The sequence below is a fragment of the Ochlerotatus camptorhynchus genome, unplaced genomic scaffold (assembly GCF_037179485.1).
Source record: "Ochlerotatus camptorhynchus isolate MF236.1 unplaced genomic scaffold, CSIRO-AGI_Acam_v1.1 ptg000244l, whole genome shotgun sequence".
Lineage (NCBI taxonomy): Eukaryota > Metazoa > Arthropoda > Insecta > Diptera > Culicidae > Ochlerotatus > Ochlerotatus camptorhynchus.
This window is the reverse complement of record NW_027040734.1, coordinates 3271105-3293670: the sequence shown is the minus strand read 5'-3', so window position 1 is coordinate 3293670 and position 22566 is coordinate 3271105. Positions and strand designations below refer to the sequence as shown.

The 22566-nt window shown below is 38.6% G+C and overlaps 1 protein-coding gene across 4 annotated transcripts in view; it reads left to right on the top strand.

Moving 5' to 3' along the window:
• The window catches only part of LOC135704625 (probable serine/threonine-protein kinase DDB_G0267686), a 158625-nt gene that overhangs the window by 123436 nt on the left and 12623 nt on the right, over positions 1-22566 (top strand). For all 4 annotated transcript variants that reach the window (XM_065226096.1, XM_065226098.1, XM_065226095.1 and 1 more), the window contains one exon: positions 17719-18470. In XM_065226096.1, coding sequence (XP_065082168.1) covers positions 17981-18470 — 490 coding nt within the window. In that variant the 5' untranslated portion in view covers positions 17719-17980. The remainder of the gene's footprint in view (positions 1-17718; positions 18471-22566) is intronic.

The following is a 22566-nucleotide window of genomic DNA, read 5'->3' as shown; positions in this document are numbered from 1 at the left end:
CTCTTCCGAAGTTCCCGCTTCATTATTGCCCAGTACTGCTCCACCGGGCGCAGCTCCGGACAGTTTGGCGGATTCATGTCCTTTGGAACAAAATGGACAGAATTGGCCTCATACCACTCCAGGACACTTTTAGAATAGTGGCATGATGCCAAATCTAGCCAAAATAGCGGAGCTTCGTCGTGCTGCTGCAAGAACGGCAAAAGGCGCTTCTCGAGGCACTCAGATTTGTAGATCTCGCCATTTACTGTGCTTGTCACGAAAGGCTCACTCCTCAGTCCACAAGAGCAGATGGCCTGCCAAATGAGAGATTTGTCGTCCACATCAAACTTGCTCTTGCCGGTGAAAAACTCCAACCCCGGAATTTGCTTAAAATCGGCTTTTATATACGTTTCGTCGTCCATCACACAGCAGCCATATTTTGTCAGCATCTTCTCGTAGAGCTTCCGTGCCCGAGTTTAACCGTCGATTGTTGCCGCTCATCGCGGTTTGGGAAGTTCTGTACCTTGTATGTATGTAGTCCAGCTCTCTTCTTTGCATTCTGGACGTAGCTCTGCGACATGCCGATCTTTTTAGCCAAATCACGGCTTGAGACGTTGGGATTTGCTTTAATCATCCGCTTCACCTTTCCCTCCATCTTTTTGTTCTCCGGTCCCGGTTTTCTTCCAGCTCCTTTGCCGTGGTCCAACGGCAACCGCTCCTGGAACCGCTTCAACACTCTGGAGACGGTTGAATGGTGAATGTTCAACATTTTTCCCAACTGCCGGTGCGACAGGTCAGGAAATTCCAGGTGTTTGGAAAGAATTTGTTCTCTCAACTCGCGTTGGTTCACCTCCATCTTCGTTGAATCGAAAAACACGACTTCGAGTTTGACAGCATGTACACAATACACATCAATGAGAAAGTGTGCAAAATTTGGTTGATTTTTACCCAATGGTAAAAAAGTTATGCCCTGTTGAATGTGTCGCAATAATTTCGTGTTCGCCCTTTAGCAGACTTTTAGCGATGGGCCCAATCTTAGATCCATAGGCCAACATTAGAGCCATTTCCCCTATCGATGTTTAGCATTTGGAATATTTCTGATAGTTTTGAGTCTTGAAACATTGCTTGTTCCAGAATCTCTGAAATTTCTATACATTCAGGACAGATATCTCAGTCCCGAATTTCGAAGTCATAAACGTAAGAAAATCCCCGAATCAGGAAGATTTTTTTTAAACTCTGAATCATGAAAACTTTTCTAAACATGGGATCTTATAAAAATATCGATGCTTCAGAATTTAAAAAAAAAATGAGCATCTTGGATTCTGATGTTTTTCGGTGTAATGTCGAAAAATTTCCTATAAATCTTATTTATTTCTTCGAACTCCACACAACTTCTTTAAAATTTTCTAGAGAATTTTCTTAGAATAAGAATTTAGTAACAGTTTATCTTGAAACTCCCACTTGTATTTACAGCTATAACTTTGCTCAAGAATGCATACATTACTTCCTTCAAACAAAAAAGTTAAATTTATGATTTCAATGATAATAAGAACCACCCTAGAACTCATTGTCATTCCGGTATATTCCCGAAGGAATGGAAAAAATCCTACTTAATACTCATAATCTGGCAAAAAAAATGCGATATTCGAAATTATCGTGGGATTGCTATCATTTCGTGCATTCCAAAACTAGTGCACAACACGGCTTTTTTAAAGGCCGTTCAACCACCACAAACCTTTTGGAATTTGTGGACTTCGTATTAAATGCAATGGACAGAGGTAACCAAGTAGAAGCTTTATATACGGATTTCAGCAAAGCGTTTGACAGAATTGATATCCCAATGCTGATTTTTAAATTAGAAAAAATGGGAATTGAGATGAAGCTCCTCACTTGGATTAAGTCGTATTTAGTTGATCGCCAGCAAATTGTAAGATTCGTCGAGGACCATTACAACACAATAATACATAGAGCAGGCAATATGCTTAATTTTATAAAACGATTCGGTCTCCACTTTAAAGATCCTTATACAATAAAATCACTTTGCGTTGCTTATGTGAAGTCAATATTAGAATATTGTAGCGTTGTTTGGTCACCTTACATGAAAAAGCATGAAGAACGAATAGAGTCAATCCAAAAGCAGTTTTTATTATATGCACTACGTAAGTTAGGTTGGACGGCTTTTCCTATAGTATGAAGCACGTTGTTGTTGATCAGTTGAATGAAAAAAACATTCAAAGAACGTTGGGATTACGCAAAGATTTCTTTATTAAACAATATCATTTCGCAACGCATTTACTCAGCTGATCTATTGTCAAGATTAAATTTGTATGCACCTTCCCAAAAAATTACGCAATCGACACGCAGTAGATCGCCATCGTACCAATTACGCTAAATTTGGACCGGAAAATCAGATAATGACTGTTTATAATCATCATTGTGAAATTATTGACCTAAATATGCCCTCAACAGAATTAAAAATATATTTCAGAACCCTGCGAAGTCATTGAACATTAGTCCTAACGTTAATATGTAGTCTACGATTTGATTGATTGACAAATAAATAAATAATAAATAATCTTCAGAAGAAAGCCATGTTTCACAGAGTATATCACAATCAGAATTGTGAATCAAATACTTGAGCGAATTGAATTGACCACTTAAATAAAAAAAATCATTCTGACGTTTATGAGTGGTTCCGAAAAATCCGGGGAGCTCTAGGATCAGTTTCATGAACTGACCACTTATACGGATGTTCCGGGTCCAGGCTAGTGACTTTCCGGATGCAACATGTTCGCAAAAGTTGGTCATCTATCTTGTTAATAACTTTTCAGAAGACACCAGGAAGTTATCTCTTCAAATTACCCTACAATAAGAGTGTGTCCACAATTAGCCCTAATCCCATATCGTACGTGTATTCGATAAAACCGGTTCCTATTGCTCGATCCCTATTAATCGTGCTATAGAAATAAATCTTAACTGTATATACAAGTTTTTGAGATTTCAAAGGCAGAAACAAATTCAAAATCCACGAAAAATGCTGCTGTTGTAATGATCTATTTAACCATATTGGCTGACCTAGTGGCTTTATTGGTTTATACATTAGTTTCAATGTATATTGCACAACCAACAAAATTACTATTTTCTGGTCATCATTAATGTGCAGCAATTTAATTGTTTTGAGGGGTGTAGTCAGCAAAAAAAAAAGTACATACCAAACATCGAGTATGCGATTAAGTGTATATATACTATTATATCGCATCAGCACAACCAGCCCTGATTATAGCAAATTGCTACTGTTGTACTCGACTAAATGCCCATGAAAGATAAATTTGATACGCAGCACAGTTTCAGCATGCCTGATAAGAAAAAAAAATGCTGCATATTTATTAATTCATCAAATATTGTTTGCTTGAAATTAGTTGTGATAGTTAACCAATAGGCTCATGAAAAAAAACTTAACCATAGGCCCCATTGCTTATCTTTTTCATAATTTATCTATTTTATAGCGTGTAACGCTGATTTTGGTTATCAACATGTTTACCGTTTATTATTCAGCAACCCATAATCAGCTGCAATCCGTTGTTGTCGCAACGTCTCTTAACAGCTGGCCTCAAGCCGGTCTCAAGCCGCCGGTTTCAAAGGCTGCCGAGCACGCTGCTGGAGAATCACGTAATACGGTTGTTGGGCTGCTGATTGGGCAAACGAAAGAAAAATTAATAAGAAGAAACCGACGAAACGGGGTTTGCGCTCCCAATGGGTAGCGAGCGGAAAAATGGTTTTTCACTTTTGTTTTATAAACTTATTTCCATCTCCACCATGCGCGCGCGGTGCCGTCGTCGGTCACGGGAGAACCGCGTGCCTGAAAGTGAAACCGATCCGGAATCACCACGAACAGCGAACTCATAACGTCGACGGGGGCTTCCCAGAACTTTCAAACCTGTTCACTAGGTAAATGTCAGACCTTTACCGAACCCATCCAAAACAGGAAAAGTTCTAATGCCATCGATTTTCTTTTGGCTACACCCAGTGCGATCAGGTTCTTGTGCTAAAGGTAGTTACCAGGTCTCAGCGAAAATAAGTGGAAAATAACACTTCCGTTTGCTTCCGCTTGGCGCGTTTTGTAGTGCTCGTTTCTTGCGAATTATGTTTTGCACGTCGTGCGCTTTTCCCCTTCTACTGTTGCAGCACTTTCTGGCTGCCAAGGAGAGCACGGCCGTAGATTCCGTCACGTTGCTATAATCCACTCGACGGGATGTTTGCATTGCACTTTCCACGGGGGCTCCCCTCTCAATGTGTGCATGGTAGGGTGGTTTGAAAAAAACCTGCTTATAATCGCCAGTGAAGCATCAATCACTAATTATTTGCGGCTTCTTTTTTCCGCTGATTTAGCTGGTGGCTAGAAGAAGCTTTGCCACCAAGTTCGATGGTACTCTTGTTGCTTCTATTTTGTACTAATATGCCCTGCCGGGGGATGGCTGTTACAGAGTGCCGTTCGTACATTTGCAGTTGGAAAAACGTACCCGCCTTGGTATGGTTGATTGAACGTACGTCCGGACTATCGGTTCTCTTTCTCTCGCTCTGCTGCACTATACACGTACATACAGCTCCTCCAACTGGGCTGGAAATGGGAAATTTCCGCTGCACGAGGAGGGGGCGGAGATGTTTTTCCTGTCGAGTCATTAGTTCGATGCTAATCTTAGTAATGTAGTGTTTTTCCCGTACAAATCGATCGAAATTCAATCAAAAGTGCGATTAGTTTTCGTTATGATCTCATTCGGCTTTGAGAGCGAGCGAAAGCTACGAACTATTTCAATTTAGTATTTTATAACACTGATATTATCATTCAATTATTCAACTGGCTTTGCTCAGGGTGAGCTGCCTATTCGCTGCAGTCAAAAAGTCCCCACCAACACAACGCGTGTACCCTGACCACCCCTAACATCCGCCAGTTTGGGAAACCGCTCCGATTGTGTAATATTTTTCTTCCATTCTCTCATTGCCCAGGCCCACCCACCGGTAAATTAATTGCTCCGCTGCCCACTGCCGTACCTATGCATCCGCCACAATAATAGGCATACCACTTTCAGATCGACACGCTCGAGGCGCGTGGTGGTGCCCCAAAACAAAGCTGGTGGTCATGACGACCACCGTGGCGGCATTTCCGAAAAGGTGAAGGTTATGTGGTGCCGACATGAAGCCTTGTGCTGTGTCAACATTCAGTTTTTCCGGCTAACCCAACCAATATTTTGGGGTTCACAGTTCTCAACGCAGGAACCATAGAAGTTCGTGTCCTCTGCTGTAGGTGCCATATATTACAATTTGTTGTTGGAGGTTTATTGCTTCGCCGTCGAATCAGCGTGATTACGGTGATATCCTTTCGAGGACCACGCGTTGTTAATCAAGATAACGGTTCTCCGAGGGGAAACAAGGTCAGAAGAGTTCGGCACTAATGGCCGGGTGTCGTGTGGTGAATAAATGTGGATGGCAATTTCCACTGAAAGCTAGGCGAGTCCTGATGACAGAGGGCATTAAACTTGTAGCTGTTAGTCCTTGAACATTTCTGGCTTCAGAGAAAAGCTAGTGTATCAGAAAAATGCCTTTACAGCTTTCCTTATGTTATAGAAAAACAGCTTAAGTGGCATACTTTTAATAAGGTAGATAGATTTCAGAAATATTACATATTACATATTTGTAGCGTATTGCTTTGTTCAGATTATATAGCTAATACGTTTTTGATAAAACACGGCACACTGAGGAAAGTGGGACTTGGGGGTAAGTGGAATCCATTGGCTTGTCTGACAGAAATACTTTTAATTTAATCTGATTTCCACTAGAATGCAAAAGTTCGTGTTGAATTCAATCTAATGTAAAAAATCTTGTAAATTTTGAGCAAAAAATCGGCTTTAGCGATATTTTACAAAATTATCATTATGGAGTCTTGAATTCAAATAGTCTTCCATATTTAATTTGCACATAGAAATCAGACACCAAAATCAGTTGTGCTGTTTTTTTTTCCTATGGTAGTCAGAACCAAGCATGGGAAATCATTTACATTCATTTGCCTCTAACTTTTTTCACCAAGAGAATTCCGTGAAATGATACAATGTCCGCTCTAGTTTGTCATGCATAAGAGGTTCAGATTTGAATTATTAACAAAAGATTTGTTATCAAAATTTACAAAAGCAAAGCCTAATATATCATATTAAAGAAATCTGTTGATGGAAAAAGTTAGAGGCAAATGAATGCACGAAATGAATGTAAATGATTTGCCATGTCTGGTCAGAACATCTCATTTGAGCTTTTTCTGAAAACTGCGACGTCATAAATCTCATCATCACCTCTCATAATCAGAGAACGTGGTTAAATGGTCTCACGCGAGACATTAAGCATTGAAGAATTATTTGTGCTGAACATAACTTGTATGCGATGGATACATTAATATGGTTGAGCACTTAAGAGGCCATTATTCAAAACTAACATTTTGTCAGATTTAGTGATACTGAAGGACTACCCAACAAACAATTTATGATGATTAAAGGCTGAAAAAGTAATTTATTAGCTGAAGAAGCATATTTTGCCTGAATAAGCTCATATTCTGCTTCCAATGTGGTTTTTCCCGGTTACTTTTCAAATTCCCGGATATTTCCCGGTATTCCCGGTTTGCTGGCCACCCTGTTATTAACTGAAGAAGCGTATTTTTGCATGAATAAGCTCATTTTCTGCTTCCAACAAACATCAAACCATCAAATCAATGTTATAAAACACCTGAATATATACTAGGGTTTTTGATCTAATTTCCGGCCTACTAAGCACAACCCGCGTTTTACCTTATGACTTGTGAGTGATTTTTTTTTTATCTGGTGGTTCGGCCGACCTTAAACGGGGAACGATGATGATGGCCGGGAGTCCATCTGACCCTAGTCGGGAAACGGTGCTGATAGCCGCCCGGGTGACTTTGCCGGTAATCGTGCCGGGTGCGGATCGGATGGCGGATGTTCTGTGGGTTGGACCATCAGCTACCAATAGTACGGAGAACAATGGCGGGCCGTCTACGAAGGACTGATTGTCCGCAATACGGTGGCGATTGAAGTCCGACTGGTGATCGACTGGCAAGTAGGCAGACTGGCAGGGCAGGTTCGTTGATTCGGCCGTATAATCGGCCAGCGATAGTAGAAGCCAGCGGCGACTAATGACGGGCTGACTTGAAGCGGAGTATAGCTTAACCCTGGAGCGGCAGTACGATTCAGAAGACTACACTTTACTGCTCAATCTGGAAGAGGAACTGCTGAAGGTGATGGTCCCGCATTCCGGTTCGTAGTACACTCCAGTTACGTAATAGCTGAAAGACTTGTGACCGGCATTGATAGCAATCGACAGCCCTCGGAAGCCTACATTTCAAATTTAAATGTGAACCGAGAAGTGAATTGCTGGTCTGACTTCCTCTAGAATATTCAATTACAGTATATTTCTGAAATACACAGTCAAACAGCACGTAATGTTGTGAACAACTTCAATAACAGCAGTCCAGCAGTGCTCCCATTTTATTTAATGAACAATCCAATGCCTACGAGATTGTGCCGATGGATGTGCCCAAGCTGTGCCGAATCTCTTACCCCTTGGTTGGGAGTGTCAAGTTGACAAATGAACAACGTCGATCAGATTCTTGTTAATGTTGTTCATTTGTCCACTTGTCACTCCGAACACAGTTTACCCATTTTTGGTAGGTTCAGTTTTGACCGATCTGGGTGGATTCTACCCAAATTTGGATAGTTTCAAAATAGCGTGTACACTCAAAAAATATTTAAATCTAAGGCTGTGAACCATTTGCCGAGTTAAATTTAACTCGTGGTTAAAAGTGACATTTCGAAAGTTATTTTCTATGTTCGAAAATCCCCGTGCTGTCGATCGACCGGTTTTCAACCAGCGGATGTCGAAATTTATCTTTTTGTTTGTCAGAAATAACCATGCTCGGATAACAGGGTATATCGATAACTTTCCCTCTGTCAAATTTTAACCAAAAGTTAAAATAATCCACCAAATGGTTCAGAGCCTAAATAGTATAAAAGTTACGCTAAATCGGCAACTCTCCGTACCGACGCAAAGGTCGATATAAAGGGAGAGAATGCAAACATAGTATAAAAATAGTTTATGCGTGGCATAGTATAAAATTGAAATATACTTACAAGGCATAGATACGGTTTATTTTAGAGAATGTATTTTTCGGTTCTTTATTTTATTTATGGTATACATTATTGTTTTCAAATGAAAATTAAAATTGCATCAGGAAGGTTTTTTAATTATTTTATTTTTCATGAATATTATTAAAAAAAAATACGTGCAATTTCGATGTTCATTACGATGAACTCGTGCTCACGCAGTCTAGATGCCCAGCAGATCACATGCGCAGTAGAAATACGCCGGGACGAAGCTCTTCACCTGCACGAAGCTCTGAAGAGAATCCAGATGTTCTTTTCCTATCATTTTAGTAAACATCCCAAGCAACAATTTTTGTTTTATTTAAGTTTTATAGCAGTTGATATAACCAAATTATAAAACCTTCACTGACGACCACATTGCTTTAACAATCTCCTGAGAACCGCAATACAGCCATGTCATGGCCAATTGGCCCAGTTTTAATGCAGTCATTAAAACTTGATATGCGAACTACTTTAGGAGCATAGGATTTATGTCAGTTTTATCACACTCTAGACGTGATTGTTAAAAATGAAAACATAAAACCTCCTCCAGGTCAGAAAGTTTTAAAAGCCATCTAATGACTACCATAAAACTATATTACAACGGCATAAATCGCTCCTGAAGAAGTAGTAGTATGTAAGTATGTATAAGTAGTATGTAAGGTAGCCACCATCCCTTCGAAGATCTTGTCTTGTATGCAGCTCCACTTAAGGGGGTATTCCCAATCTTTTGCCTTTTTTCGGCCTGTTTTTCAATTAATTTTTTTCAAGGAAAATGAATAGTAATGCGCCTAACTCTTTGGGATTCTTATTTATTGAACATTAAAGTTTACAAATAAAAAAATTTCGACATAAAAAAAGACATTATTGACGTCACAAAATGGCGGCAAACAGACCCCTGTTCGCCGCAAACGCCTGGACGGGCGAAGACTTTACTCGGAACGGCTTCATCTGAAACAGATTTCGTGATGAAATTAATAATCTGCATAAGATTCTCTGGAGCTTCTCCCGTTGGCAGCAAAAAATCTTGCAAATTAACAAAATGGCGGCCAGATGAAAAAACAGGCGATTTTTAGCCCGCTTTTTTGCAGCTTTAAGGTGCTTCAAACAATGTTAAATGTTAATATTTTTGGCTGAAAGTAGAAGAAGCTCCAAAGAATTTAATAAGGAACAAAATGCGCAAAGATTCAAGTCAATATCTCTTATAGTTTCTGAGAAAAATCTTCGCCCGATAAAAAAAATGTGGTTTCGAGAAAAACGCGTTTAAAGTTTTGACTTTAGTTAAAACCATTTGGGGGTTCTTACCATTAGTCAGCTATGCCTGGACACCGAATTCGCTGATCGGAAAACGGCTTGGGGGGATGAAAGTATATAGTCTAAAGTACAAAAAAACGTAAAAAAAAAAAATTTGATTTTTTGAAAAAAAAAGATCGGGAATACCCCCTTAATAGCAAGATCAATTTGAGCTACCGATCTGAATTCACAATATCGCTGTATGAAGGGCCAAAAACGGAGGTGCGGACCCGTAAGCAGAGGCACTTACGCGAAATCCACGGGAATTTAAGAATCTCCTTCCAACGATACGATCCAACAAATCGAATAACGCAATTCGCAATACTTATTAAGCTTCCTACAGGATGGTTTGTTAAGAAGGGCGCGTCAATCTCCATGAAACTGTTGGAGTAGAATTCACACCATCACAATCGAATCGGTAGGATAAAGAAAATGATAGTGTTTATTCCCTCCTAGACTCCGGTTGTCATACCACTCCAATCGTCCAGTTCCAGGTCAAATGATACCCTGATGCTCCCTCCCAACCCAGTATTTATGTATATATATAGTAAACATATGTAATGGAGAAATGAAATATATCAGAACATTAAAATACGTAATAATGAAAATACATTTATATGGATAAAAAAAACTGATATTTCGCAATGAAAATAATAATTTTTTTACATACAATATGATGCAGCTCTATGTCTCCTCAGCTCCCAATAAGGAAGATGTAACCCTGAAATTTCCAGGTTATATTATGCAAATAAATATTTTTAGCTAGAATGATACTTGATATGTTTGTGTTGTGTTATGTTGTGGGAGAGCTTGGGATTAAACCCATGATGTTCTGCTCATTAAGCAAAACCGATCCCTCTAAGGTTATCGAACATCTCAAACCCAAAACACTAGATGGCAAAACATGATTAAGCCCTCACCTGGTATGTAATGAACAACAGAAATACGCGATAATTCATATATTTTCAGCATATGATGCAATATCACAACTGTTGATAAAAGGAACGGATCCCATCTTATTTAAGACCTGGATGACCTGAAATGTGTGTAACCGGGTTAATACTTATTTAAATGTAATGTAATATTGAAAATGCGTTATAATGTCATGTAACAAGATACAATAAACACAAGATTTTTACAAAACAGATAATGAACGATTCAGATTTCTTTTCAAGCTGACACTATGCTTCCCTGGAGCCGCTCATAATAGCTAACATTAAGAATTAAGTATAATCTAATGTAATTTACAATAATATTAAATGATGTAAAGTCAATAATGAAAGATATGTAGTACTATAAACACTATACAAATAGGATAACCAATAGCTAGCTTAGCTTAGATTGACTGCACTCCGTGATTGATCAGAATCAGTGAAATTGTACAATGAATCAACTGAATGGGGCTGGGAGTGACCGTCCATTCTCATTGTACAAGTTTCAGTGACTCTATATGTTGTAGATCAATAACGGCGCCGGTCACGTCCTTGCAATCAGGTGGGAGTAGGGAAGGAATATTAGAGTGACCTTTGTTGTTTGTGGGCCGTGTTTACCTCTGCACCCCAACAAAAGACACAGAAAAGGAGATTTTGTTAGTAAGTTGGGTTCGTTGGATCAGGATGCACCTTGATAAGTGATGCGACCATGGTTTTAAATGAATCAGTGTTATCATGCATTATACTTGGATTTGCCCGAAGCCAAAACCAAATGGTGTATCATTGGGCCTTATTACGGGTGTCACTACACGGTGATAAGAAAGTGATACTCAGAATAAGAGCCGTGATTACCGTACAATCAAATGGGAATCACTTCACCGTGACGACAAGTGACAACTTTTCACCGTGATGTGACATCCGTAATAAGCCCCATTATAATATAAATCTGAAGGCGTTCCATAATCGAAATGCTGAAAATGAACTTAGAGCATGAGCATGAGCAAAATTGATCGCCCGCGACTGCCAACACCAAAGAGCTGAAAACCAATTCAAACAAATCAAATCAACAGACAAAACCAGGGTGAAAGCTGTAAGAGTGAATCATTACAGTATAAATCTAGTGATGTTCCGTCATCAAAGAGCTGGAAGAAAACTCAAATAATTTAAATCAATAGATCCAGTCTGAATGAAGGCTGCAAAAAGAGAATAATTATACAGCAATGAGCCCATTTTGTCAGCTAGCAAGGTATGTGTATCTTAAACATTCATCTTGAAGGAGGAAGGTATGAAATTACAATTATGTGGAATTATTGAAAAATAACAGTCTGATGCGTGGAGAGATTGACAGGATCGGGTCATAACTGTAATGTGAATATTAGGAAGATTTATCATCATCAAACTATTCTTGAATTGACCTGGAAGAATGCTTGTGAATAATTGTTATACATATAAATCAAATTGATAAACTAAATGGTTCAAACAACAACTGCAGCCTGTAAAAAAGCTGAAAATAGGGAATCTTTACAATGTGGATCCCCGACGGTCTTCTACTCAGTAAGCAAAAGCGGCAGCCACCAGGCTAGTCGAGCTGCGCAATTTAAATATTGAAACCTTATTTTGTGAAGTTCTTAAGAATACCAATTGAAACACAATGTAAACAAATAAAAGTTAAGAGTCTCATCCGAATCAAATGATCCCAAACGATACGCATTCATAGAAATTAAGTTTAAATAGACAAAAGTAGAAAAATGGAACAATCTCACCAAATCAGTCCAACTGAATCCTTTGCAAGCAGCTATGTCACGCTTGGTGTAGTAGCTCCGATCATAGACCCGCCCTACGGGGATCAATCCTCTGGTCGAATGTAGTCGATTGCTCCATGACGCGAACACGAAGCGACCGCTCACAAAATCATACAACGCGTAAACAAACTGAAATCAAAAACTATCACACGCGACGCCACAAATTTCTGTACCGGGAGCACAAGCGAAGAAAAAAACAAAAAACGACCGCATAAATCGCTCCTGAAGAAGTTGATAAAACATGATACGCAAAACATTTTGACAACTTTGAAGGTTTTAAGTTGGGGTTTTTGGATGATAGCCCAAGTAACAATCTTGGTTTTATGAGGGTTCTGTAGACCATGATTTAGACTTCTAGCATGCTTTAAAACCACTATAAAACTTGCATTGTTACTTGGGAGTTAATATTGAGAAATATTTTATTGTGGTTTTATTCTTTCGATGTTTGATGTGAAATCATGATCCTTGTCAGTTGGTAATAATGGCTGATATTATTGTACATTGAAAATAAGACGACTTTATTATAATTTTAAACCAATCTGTATATGCTTCACAGCATGCCGTGCAATATTTATGGTGATTATTATACCAAATAAGAGCATAAATTTAGTGCGCCATATGAATACTAAAATACAGGGATATTTTTAATTTGTCTGCATTAGCACCATGCATTAAAGAGTCATTCAAAGATTATCTATTTAGTACAAAACTGTTACTACTGTTGAGCAATAACCAGTCACATATTATTTAATTATACATAGATGTATGAAAGTGTTTTATTGCCTATCAATTAAAGCGTAATTATTCATACTGTGTGAAATTTGTTCATACGGCGACATTTTTTTTTCGTTATAACTTGCTACTCCTTAAAAATACCTCAATATAATATATTCTCCTAGATTGGAATTCTATAGCATAACATAAACCTAATGGTTGTATCTTAGCATTTCGTAGTCCAAATTGAGAGCGTTAAGTTATATTTAAGCTATATAACTAGCTTGCTGGTTTTATTCGGTACAGCGAATCAAAACAAAACAAAAACCATGACCACCTGTCAAAAAGTCAACATTCCAAGCGATCCTCCTATTTTCGCTTGTAATCAAGATGTAAGAAATGCTTATTGGATCCACTAAAAGCTTTTTCAATACAAGGTTTGAAGCCGTGATGTCAATACTGGCCATCTCCAAACGGATTTAGTGAAACTGTCGGCGTTGCTTTAAGAAGGGTTCGTGGATCTTTCGGAAGTGTATCGGAAAGCCGCTTGTTCAATATTTTTAAGAGCTCCTTCATCGCACTGTGCCTTATGTAGGGATCGTATAACTGTAGTTCCTCCAGGAGTTTCATATTGTCGATCGTCTCATCTTCATCGTGTTCAGAAGCACTGAAGGGGTTTTCATTTCATATAGGGTAAATGTCGGCTTCGGCACCCATTGACTGTTTTCGGCAATCAAAATTTAAACGTTAATTTCACTATGTTTTACCATCAACACACTTCCCTGAATGTATCCAAATGATTCTTTAGTCTTTCAGCTTCAATCTGATTATATTTGTAGGACCGAGCAATCCTTTTATGCCAGATTTTTCTTCAAATGAAGCATACGTAATACAAAATGGGGCTGATTTCGAGTTGCCGATAATAGAACAGCTGGTTAACACGCAGTTCTAATGGGAAGGTTGCCGAAGAAAAAGAGGCTGCCGACAATAGTCACACTCACCTGAGAAGTTTAGAGCGTTGTAAAAACGCTTTCAAACAGTTTTGAAGAATTCTGTCGATTGGAATGGATAGAGAAGCAAGCAGCAGATGAATTGAAACAAACAGACACGTCATATATGTGCGTGACGCTGTGAAAATGCTAATAGAAGTGCGGACGCTGCTTAGATTGACGAGAATACGTAAATTCCCCTATCTGAATAGATTTGTTTTTATAATGACAAAAAATTTCAGAGTATTTTTTGTTGTAGCAGTATATTTCTTATCTGTGAATCTTAGGCCTTTGATAAAGATGATAGTTGTAATGAAGCTTTAATGAAGGTCTAAGACTGCTTCAAGTTTTATATCGGTCATAAAAAGTGTACCATAAAACATAATTGTATGTTTTGTTTTGGTTTTATTCTTCAGTTATAAGTAGTGATGCAGAACCACCTTACAGCTACCGTTAAAACTATGAAGTCTGAGTTTTAATTTAGTAGTCATAAAACAGTTTTATAGACGACTTGACGGCCTGATTTTATGACAAGCACACAAAACCGTAATACAACCACAGGCTGGAAGGGATGCTATGATAAAACAATGATAAAATAAGAATAAATCTTCCAAACATTTAGATTGTTACTTGGGATTGATTGAATTCTACTCCGTTATTCGGACTTAATATAATTTTGACGAAAATTTAAATCGAACCAATGTATAAATTTTGAAAAACCATAAAATGCATAAAATATAATCTATATTCGTTTTGTAATATTTTTGAGTGTACAGCCCTCGCACCAGATCGCCCCCACACTCAAAAAATATTGAAATCTAAATAGTATAAAAGTTACGCTAAATCGCAACTCTCCGTACCGACGCAAAGGTCGGTATAAAGTGAGAGAATGCAAACTTAGTATAAAAATGGTTTATGCGTGCCATAGTATAAAATCGAAATATACTTACAATGAATAGATACGGTTTATTCGAGAGAATGTATGTTTCGCTTCTTTATTTTATTTATGGTTAATATTATTGTTTTCAAATTAAAATTAAAATTGTCTCAGGAGGGGTTTTTAATAATTTTATTTTTATGAATATTATTTGAAAAATACTTACAATTTCGATGTTCATTATGATGAACTCGTGCTCACGCATGCTAGCTGCCTAGCAGATCACAGGCGCAGTAGTAATCCGCCGGGACGAAGCTCTTCACCAGCACGAAGCTCCGAAGAGAACCCAGATGTTCTTTATCCCATCATTTTAGTAAACACTGATCGAATTCCACTCCGTTATTCGGACTTAGTATAATTTTGACGAAAATTTTAATCTTACCAATGTATAAATTTTGAAAAACCATAAAATGCATACAATTTAATCTATATTCGTTTTGTAATATTTTTGAGTGCACTTTGAATCGGCCGTTATTTATCTACAATGTACTAATGTACTGACCCTACTAACCACATCATTATTTTAAACAACACAACTTTGAACTTTGAAACAAGCAGATTTAACACAAACCAGGAAACATCGTATTTTCCCCATTTGAAATTCAGCCAATTCATTGTCACTAGTGTTCTTAAAATATTTAATACTGAAAATTACTTTCGCCTGCGACTCTAAGAAACCACCTACCAACAAATTACCAACGCTTTGCAACATTTGGTTGAATAATGACAGAATAAGGCCATTTAACAGAATAATATTTCACCGAATTGTGCACACTAATCCAGCATTTAGTTGTTCGGTATTTTTTTTGTACTGGGCTTACACCGTAAAACGAAAGTTTTACTGAAAATTCAGTTTAAATCAGGTGAATAACCGACGTTCTGTAAAACACAAACTGAACTTCGGTATCGTTTGATGCAAAATACAGTACTCAGAATATTTATTTACTGAGAAAGTCGTCAATTTCCAAATTTTCGTGATTTCACGAAGTCAGTAAAACTAATTACTGTGCACAAAGTAGTCTTTATGTTTTACCGACCGGTCAGCAAAATAGCCACCTTGTTTTACCGACCACGAATTGTAAAACTCTAACCTGTCAATTTTATTCCCGCCGCCATTTTAGCATCAGTAAAATCCGGGAGCAAGTGTTTAATCGCGCAGTTTTGTTAAAATTTGAATTATATAATGACGGAACTGAGAAAGCTCGACAGCGAAATTGAAGAACTATTTCGTTAGCACCAACAATTATTATTTACTTTTTTACTTATTTACTTTTTAATATTTTACTGACTCCAGTAATCTAAAGTTAGTGTGTACATCGCACACATAAATCTGAGGAACGTGTATGGAAACTGGTACCAGCATTTAGCGACTTTTGTAAGAACAAAAGAAATTATGGAATCAAGGTATATATTGAAATGTACATCTAGACCACATGATTTTCCCCAGAAAAACAACCCTTAGAAGTGTTCAATTGAGGAAGCTTATCCTAGAACGTCTCAACGTTTCAAAAACAAATAAGAGATCTTTAGGCTGAGCTTTTCTTCCGTCAAATAATGTCCATTTTCAAGGCTCGTGCAAATACTTAAACCCTTTGCGACCACACAATGTATACTTCCACCGTTTGTCATGGTAATATAACACGTCATCAGAGTGGCCAACAGCCTGTGTGAAAAATAGATTATTCGCATCATCACATTGTCGTCACCGTCGTCGTCGTCGTCGCGTGGCGGTCTCAATCTTAAAAGGCGTGTAATAGCTCGATTTAAGCGAGGGCGAACAAAAAGTAGCAGCGCCGTTCAATTCAATTCAATCCAATTCAATCGCTGACCATCCGCTCATCCGCCCATTCAACCGTTCAGCTACGAGGAGCGCGCTAGTGGCAGAAGAACGATGATGGTTTCGCCGGTCATGCCAACTTTCCATGCACTTCCAAATCCGTTTTAATGGTCTCCATCGGACCGTTAAATTTATTGTTTACACACTGTTTTATAGACACCACTGCTAGCGAAACGTTGGGTGTGGGGGGGGGGGTTTGCGAAACCCAAACAAAATCTATCTACTACTGTAAGGAACCTTGCCGGACCGAAGCATTCTCTCGGCCCGTCGTGGATATAGAGGCAGCTGAAAGCTTCCTTTCGTCGCCATTCGACTTGAAGTCACGGTCGGAGGAGGTGAAATCGATTAATAATTCATATCATGTTCGCGGGGAAGAGGTTACTGTACGAAGAATGCATCCCGCTTAGTATGTCATTCGGACAAAGAACTGGCCCATTTCGGGATGGTCTTTGTCTATTTTTATTGGATTTATATTTTTATATTTTGATGGTGTAAGCAATCCTTACGGGCGAGTCGAGTCAACGAACTGCGACCAAGAATCTTCTATTCCGCAATGTAACCAATTTTGAACATTACCAGCAGTCTACCATTGGTCAAGACGGCGATCATACGATGTCATATCGCTGTCAGTTTTGAATTTGACCACGCAGCGAGTTCCAAAAAAAAAAGTTCAAATATAGCAAACATTTGTTTTGTTTTGTTTTACCCGAGCCCTGCTGTCTGCGAGGTAAAAATGCTCACTGTGGCATATTGCACCTGCTTAAATCAGCCATGAAAACTCGAAAACCACGAGACAAAGAACGTGTTGGAATGAACGCTAGTAGAGTGACCCCAACCCATGGTCGATAAGATTCCTCATCATAGCCAATTAGCGAGTCGTTTAAAGATTTTCGTCAACTCTAATCGTCTAATTGGGCGACGACCGCTGTTACCCTCAGAAGTACCTCTTGACCATGTGTTAATTTGATTAGATCTCTGTAGGTCGCCAAAAGCGTTAACACTCAAAACTAACTTCTCCATTTTCTCGCTCTCCTTCACAGATACCATGAATGACTAATCGTGAGCCGTAAAGTGACACTAGTTGTGCGTCAATCCTTGGAAGGCGGACGCAAACCATATATCTAAATGTTTTTTTCATTGGCTGTGGAATACTAAATGTTACGAACCATGAGAAAGAGACTTAAGCCATTATCAACGAATTGAAGTTAGCGAAAAAAGCAATTTATAATTACGAGAAAGAAACCGACTACATCAACATAGAAAAAAAAAGAATAGTATAACGAAGCACCGCCATCATCAGCCATGGCAGCTGTAGTGTACGGCAGCAGCCCCCGGCACAGCAGCCGCCACCACCATCCGGGCCCGGGGCAAAGTCATCTGGTGACACCCCACTCGCCCTACCATCAGCATCAGCAGCAGCAGCAGCATCATCATTCACTGCCATCGCACCACCATGTGGCCGCTTCCTCGATGACGGCAGCAGCGGCTGCCGCGGCGGCCCTTTCGCAGCAGATCATCACTCCACCGACGTCGTATCTGTCCACGTCGACGACTACGATTTCGTCGTCTTCGCAACAGCAGACGACCTACTATCTGCAACAGCAGCAGCAGCATCAGCAACTACAGCACCAACAGGCGGTGCACTACCATAATATGCGCAATTCGAAACGGAAGTCGGCGGTGGAACTGCTAGCGGAGAGCAAACCGTTCTACGTCAAATCGGAAATGGTGCTGGATCGGCAGCAGCAGCTCAATATGCGTGGCGGGAACTCCGGACCGGTGTCTGGATCGTGTGAGTAGACGTTTGGATACTGTTGATTGAATTAGCGGGAGGAGGGTATCATAGCTTACTTGGTATCAACTATACTGCCTATAAGTGTCATAGATATGGATGATAAACCGATATGCATTCAGGATGGTATTCACTACAGACTGGTCCAGTATAAGAGAGGAGTTTTTTTCTGGGTGATTTCTAGCAACACTGTCAATGCACTCAAGATCAGGGATGGCAGATGGAATGACAGATTTGCATTTCTGTGAAGATATTTCATATTTTGTGAAGACTTTTGAAGATTCTATGAGCATTCTGAAGGCATTTTGTAAAGAAAGCATGATTTTACGGGAATTTTAGAAAAAAAAATCAAAACATTTAGGGAATGTTCAAAGTGTTTTCATGTTACTTCATACGCAAAGTTTGCGATTTTCAGAGTTGGTTGGAAATGCTATCTACCATGAAGCTTTTAATGTGATAATTTATTAGCTAGAGAATGGTCTGAGAAGAGGGTAGGTAGACAGTTCCGTTAGAGTACGGCAGTATGAAAATTGAAAAGAAGTTGAAAATGAGCGAAGGGCCATTAATGCGACAGTGCGACATACGTTGGTCATGACGAAGCATTGCATTATAACACACCATCGACTGGAAATGCTTTCGGCAATGTGGGGCTTTAGGTAGTGATGAAACGTCGCTAGAACTATTCCACAGCCGCAGGCAGTATTTGAGCAAAGTCAGGTGCACACTTTTTGCCTGTAGATTTGAAGACATACTTCAAATCTCCGCGTACATCGTACGGGTTAGGCAAAGAGTGTGCGTTTGACTTGCACTGTTGCATTAATGGCCCTTCGCTCATATTCAACTTCTATTCAATTTTCATACTGCCGTACTCTAAGGGAACATGCATAAATGACGTAGCATTTGAGGGGGGAGGTGGGGGTTTCAGAATTTGTGACCGGCCATGTATTGGATATAGCCAAATACGCTACGAGGGGGGAGGAGGGGTCTAAAATTGATCAAAAATATGCTACGTCATTTATGGATGCTCCCTAACGGCACTATTTACCTACCCTTTCATAAGACCATTCTCTAGCTAATAAATTATCACACTACAAGCTTCATGTTAGATAGCATTTCCAACCAACTCTGATTTAGGGAATGGTTTGAAAAATTGAAGGGGAACTTGAGGAGAATTTTGGGTGCATCTCATGGAGAACTTCAAGAGAATCCTGAAGAGAACTTCAAGAAAATTCGGACTAGAATTTCAAGATAAATTTGAGGATAATTCTAATACAAATGAATTGAATTAAATCCTTGCATGTTCTTAGGAGAAGTAAGGTAGTTTTGAGTAGAACTTCAAGATAATTCTGTTGATTACTCGATGGAAATGTTGAGGTTAATTCCAGAAGAATTCTAAAGAATATGCCATAGTAATTAAACAGTGAACTCTTAATTAGAATTCTATATAAAATTTCTTGGAATTTCCCTCAGTGTTTTTTAAGTATTCTCTCAAAGATTCCTACCTTTGATTTCTGCTCAGGAATTCTTTGAAATGTTCCTCGAAATTCTCATGGAACGCCTCTTTTAAGTTCCATTGAAATTCCTTTAGAAATTGCGTTAAAATACATCGATTGGACAGATCCTACACACTGCAAGAAGAGTGATCAATCTTGACATAAATTCATGCTAAACAAGTTGAAAATACTGACTGATTATAAGAAAAAGTTACTTGGCCTTAAAAAAGGAGACTTTCTAGTGACTGGCTTGAAAAAAGTGATCAAGTCGCTAAAAAGTGACTCGCTACCAGCTCTGAACAGTACATAGATCATCGATCAAAGGAGACATCGACTTGTAGAAATATCGACTTACATGGGAAATGAAGGGACCGCAGAATCCATCGAGTTGTGGAAAGTTGACTGTATTTGCAAAATTCGTGTTTATCCCAGTAGCGTTCACAGACTTCGAAAAGTTTCTATGAAATTTAAAATATCAGAGATTTTGAAAAACTTTAGAAATCGCACACATAAATGGATGTAAATTCTAGTAAGAGCCTACATGGATTATTTGAAAACTAAAAAATGTTTCAAGATTGAAAATTTCAGGAAATTTATTACCAGCTGTACTCAGAGTTAATATTTTATGCAGTGAGTAAATTTGAGTAACTCATGATTATTCAAAATTGATCAGAGTAGTCGTACACGAGGTCGTACATTCATCGACAAATATAAAATAAAAACTGTTTGAATAAACATCAACTGTCAGAGTGATCTTTTTCAAATTATTTTATTATAATGATACAAATACTCCAGTCCAATTTAATTCATTTACAGCCCATTACCCTTATCAGGGTGTCGGCTCAATGAAGCAAACCAAATTCCCTGAAATTCCCTGATTTTCCAGTAATTTTCGAAAAAAATCCAGGTACGGTGTCTACATGGTTTTATCCACACAACCTCATCAGCTATTACTTTCCTCAGATATGTACTACCCAACAAACAATTCTAGCTGCAGACCAACCTATACAGGCACAAATTAGCTGCATAAGGAAATTTTTGGCTTTATTAGGTAGTCTGCAGCCAAAATTGTTAGTTGGGTAGTGCTTTCTGGACATTTTTTCATGGACCTCCAACCCATGAAGAGTGGTCCAGTACAATCTCAAATGGAATAAAGCGTTCGATACATTTTATAGGATGCAAAAAAGACAGAAATCTCGTGTTGCCAAAAACGGGAAGGCACCGCTTTTTTTTCCTAAATTAACAAATTGTAAGCGCCAGGGAACCAGTTAAATTCACGATTAACAGTGATGTGTGAAGGAAACTGCAACCACCGACAAACCGACATGAAACTTAAACTTAACTTTCGCTCGAAAATCTATAACGGTCGATTCAAATGTGCAGCGATCCCATCTGTCAAAACCATAGAAACTCTTCATCTAGATAAAAATAACTTGTCCAGAATAGATCACTCGTGCTCGTGGATTAGAGAAACGTTTTCCGCGAACACGGAGACAGATGTCGGTAGTGTGCTTTGAGCAGAAATTTCGTGTTAATTTCTACATGGTCATTCCTGTCGGTTTGTCGGTGCTGCAACATGCCATCTCGATATTAATCTACAAACAAGGCTTGCTTAATCGCTTAAAGTTGTGCAAAGTTGATAATATGATAAAGTTGTTATCATGAAGTTGCAGCAAATTTGCTCGATTAACTTCATGATATGAGAAGATGTTTTAAGAAGCAGTTTTGCTACATCTTGCACATGAAACACTTGCCTTTAATCCCTTTATGATTTTTTCCCTTAAGTACAATTTGAGACCCAGCTCCACAAAAAAAAAAAATATTCCGGATAATACGCTTAACAAAACACTAATTCACGGCCAGATTCCCACAGGGTGGGAAATCTTAAAACCAACGCTTTCACTTCAAAAATCAGTAGTTTAATTTCATCGCAATTGCAATACTTAAACTTCATTGAGAAGATAATTTTCTAAGTCAACCAGATTTACAATGAAGAACTAAAATACTGAAAGACCCGACTATATGCTGTCGAGGCAATGTTAATCTACGTTTCTTGAATCATTATTCAATCATAAAAGTGTTATTCCAATGCCATTATCGTAAATTCTCATTTAGTTTATTTTCTGAGCTAGTCAGGCTGTTAAAAACACAATAAGGAACAAGAACTACAAGTGATCAGAAAAAAATCATCTTCTTCTCTTAACTCTTTACCAGTCTTGAATTTGTTAAAAAGCGCTCCAATGCGCCCAAAGGATCTAGGGGAAAAGTTGGCTTCGGCAATTCCTTAACACTCCGAATACGGTGGGTAAAAAACTTTACGCCGACTACGAAGCCTCCGAAAAACGTGTAACGGCAAGTTTGCAATGGCATAACTTAGCAATTTCTTAATGAATTTCAAAAATTGTGGTACCGTTAAAATTCCTAGGATTTGTAGATGATTTTGATTGTAAAAATATTGAAAATAGAGTCGTCTACTTTTTTAAAAAGCGAAAAGAGTTGTTACACGTTTTTTTTAAAGGTGTGTTTGTAGAGTTTTCCAAGTGGCGCAAGATCTTTAATTTAGATTAATGGTCAGAAATGGTCACAATTAGCCAGAATACAGT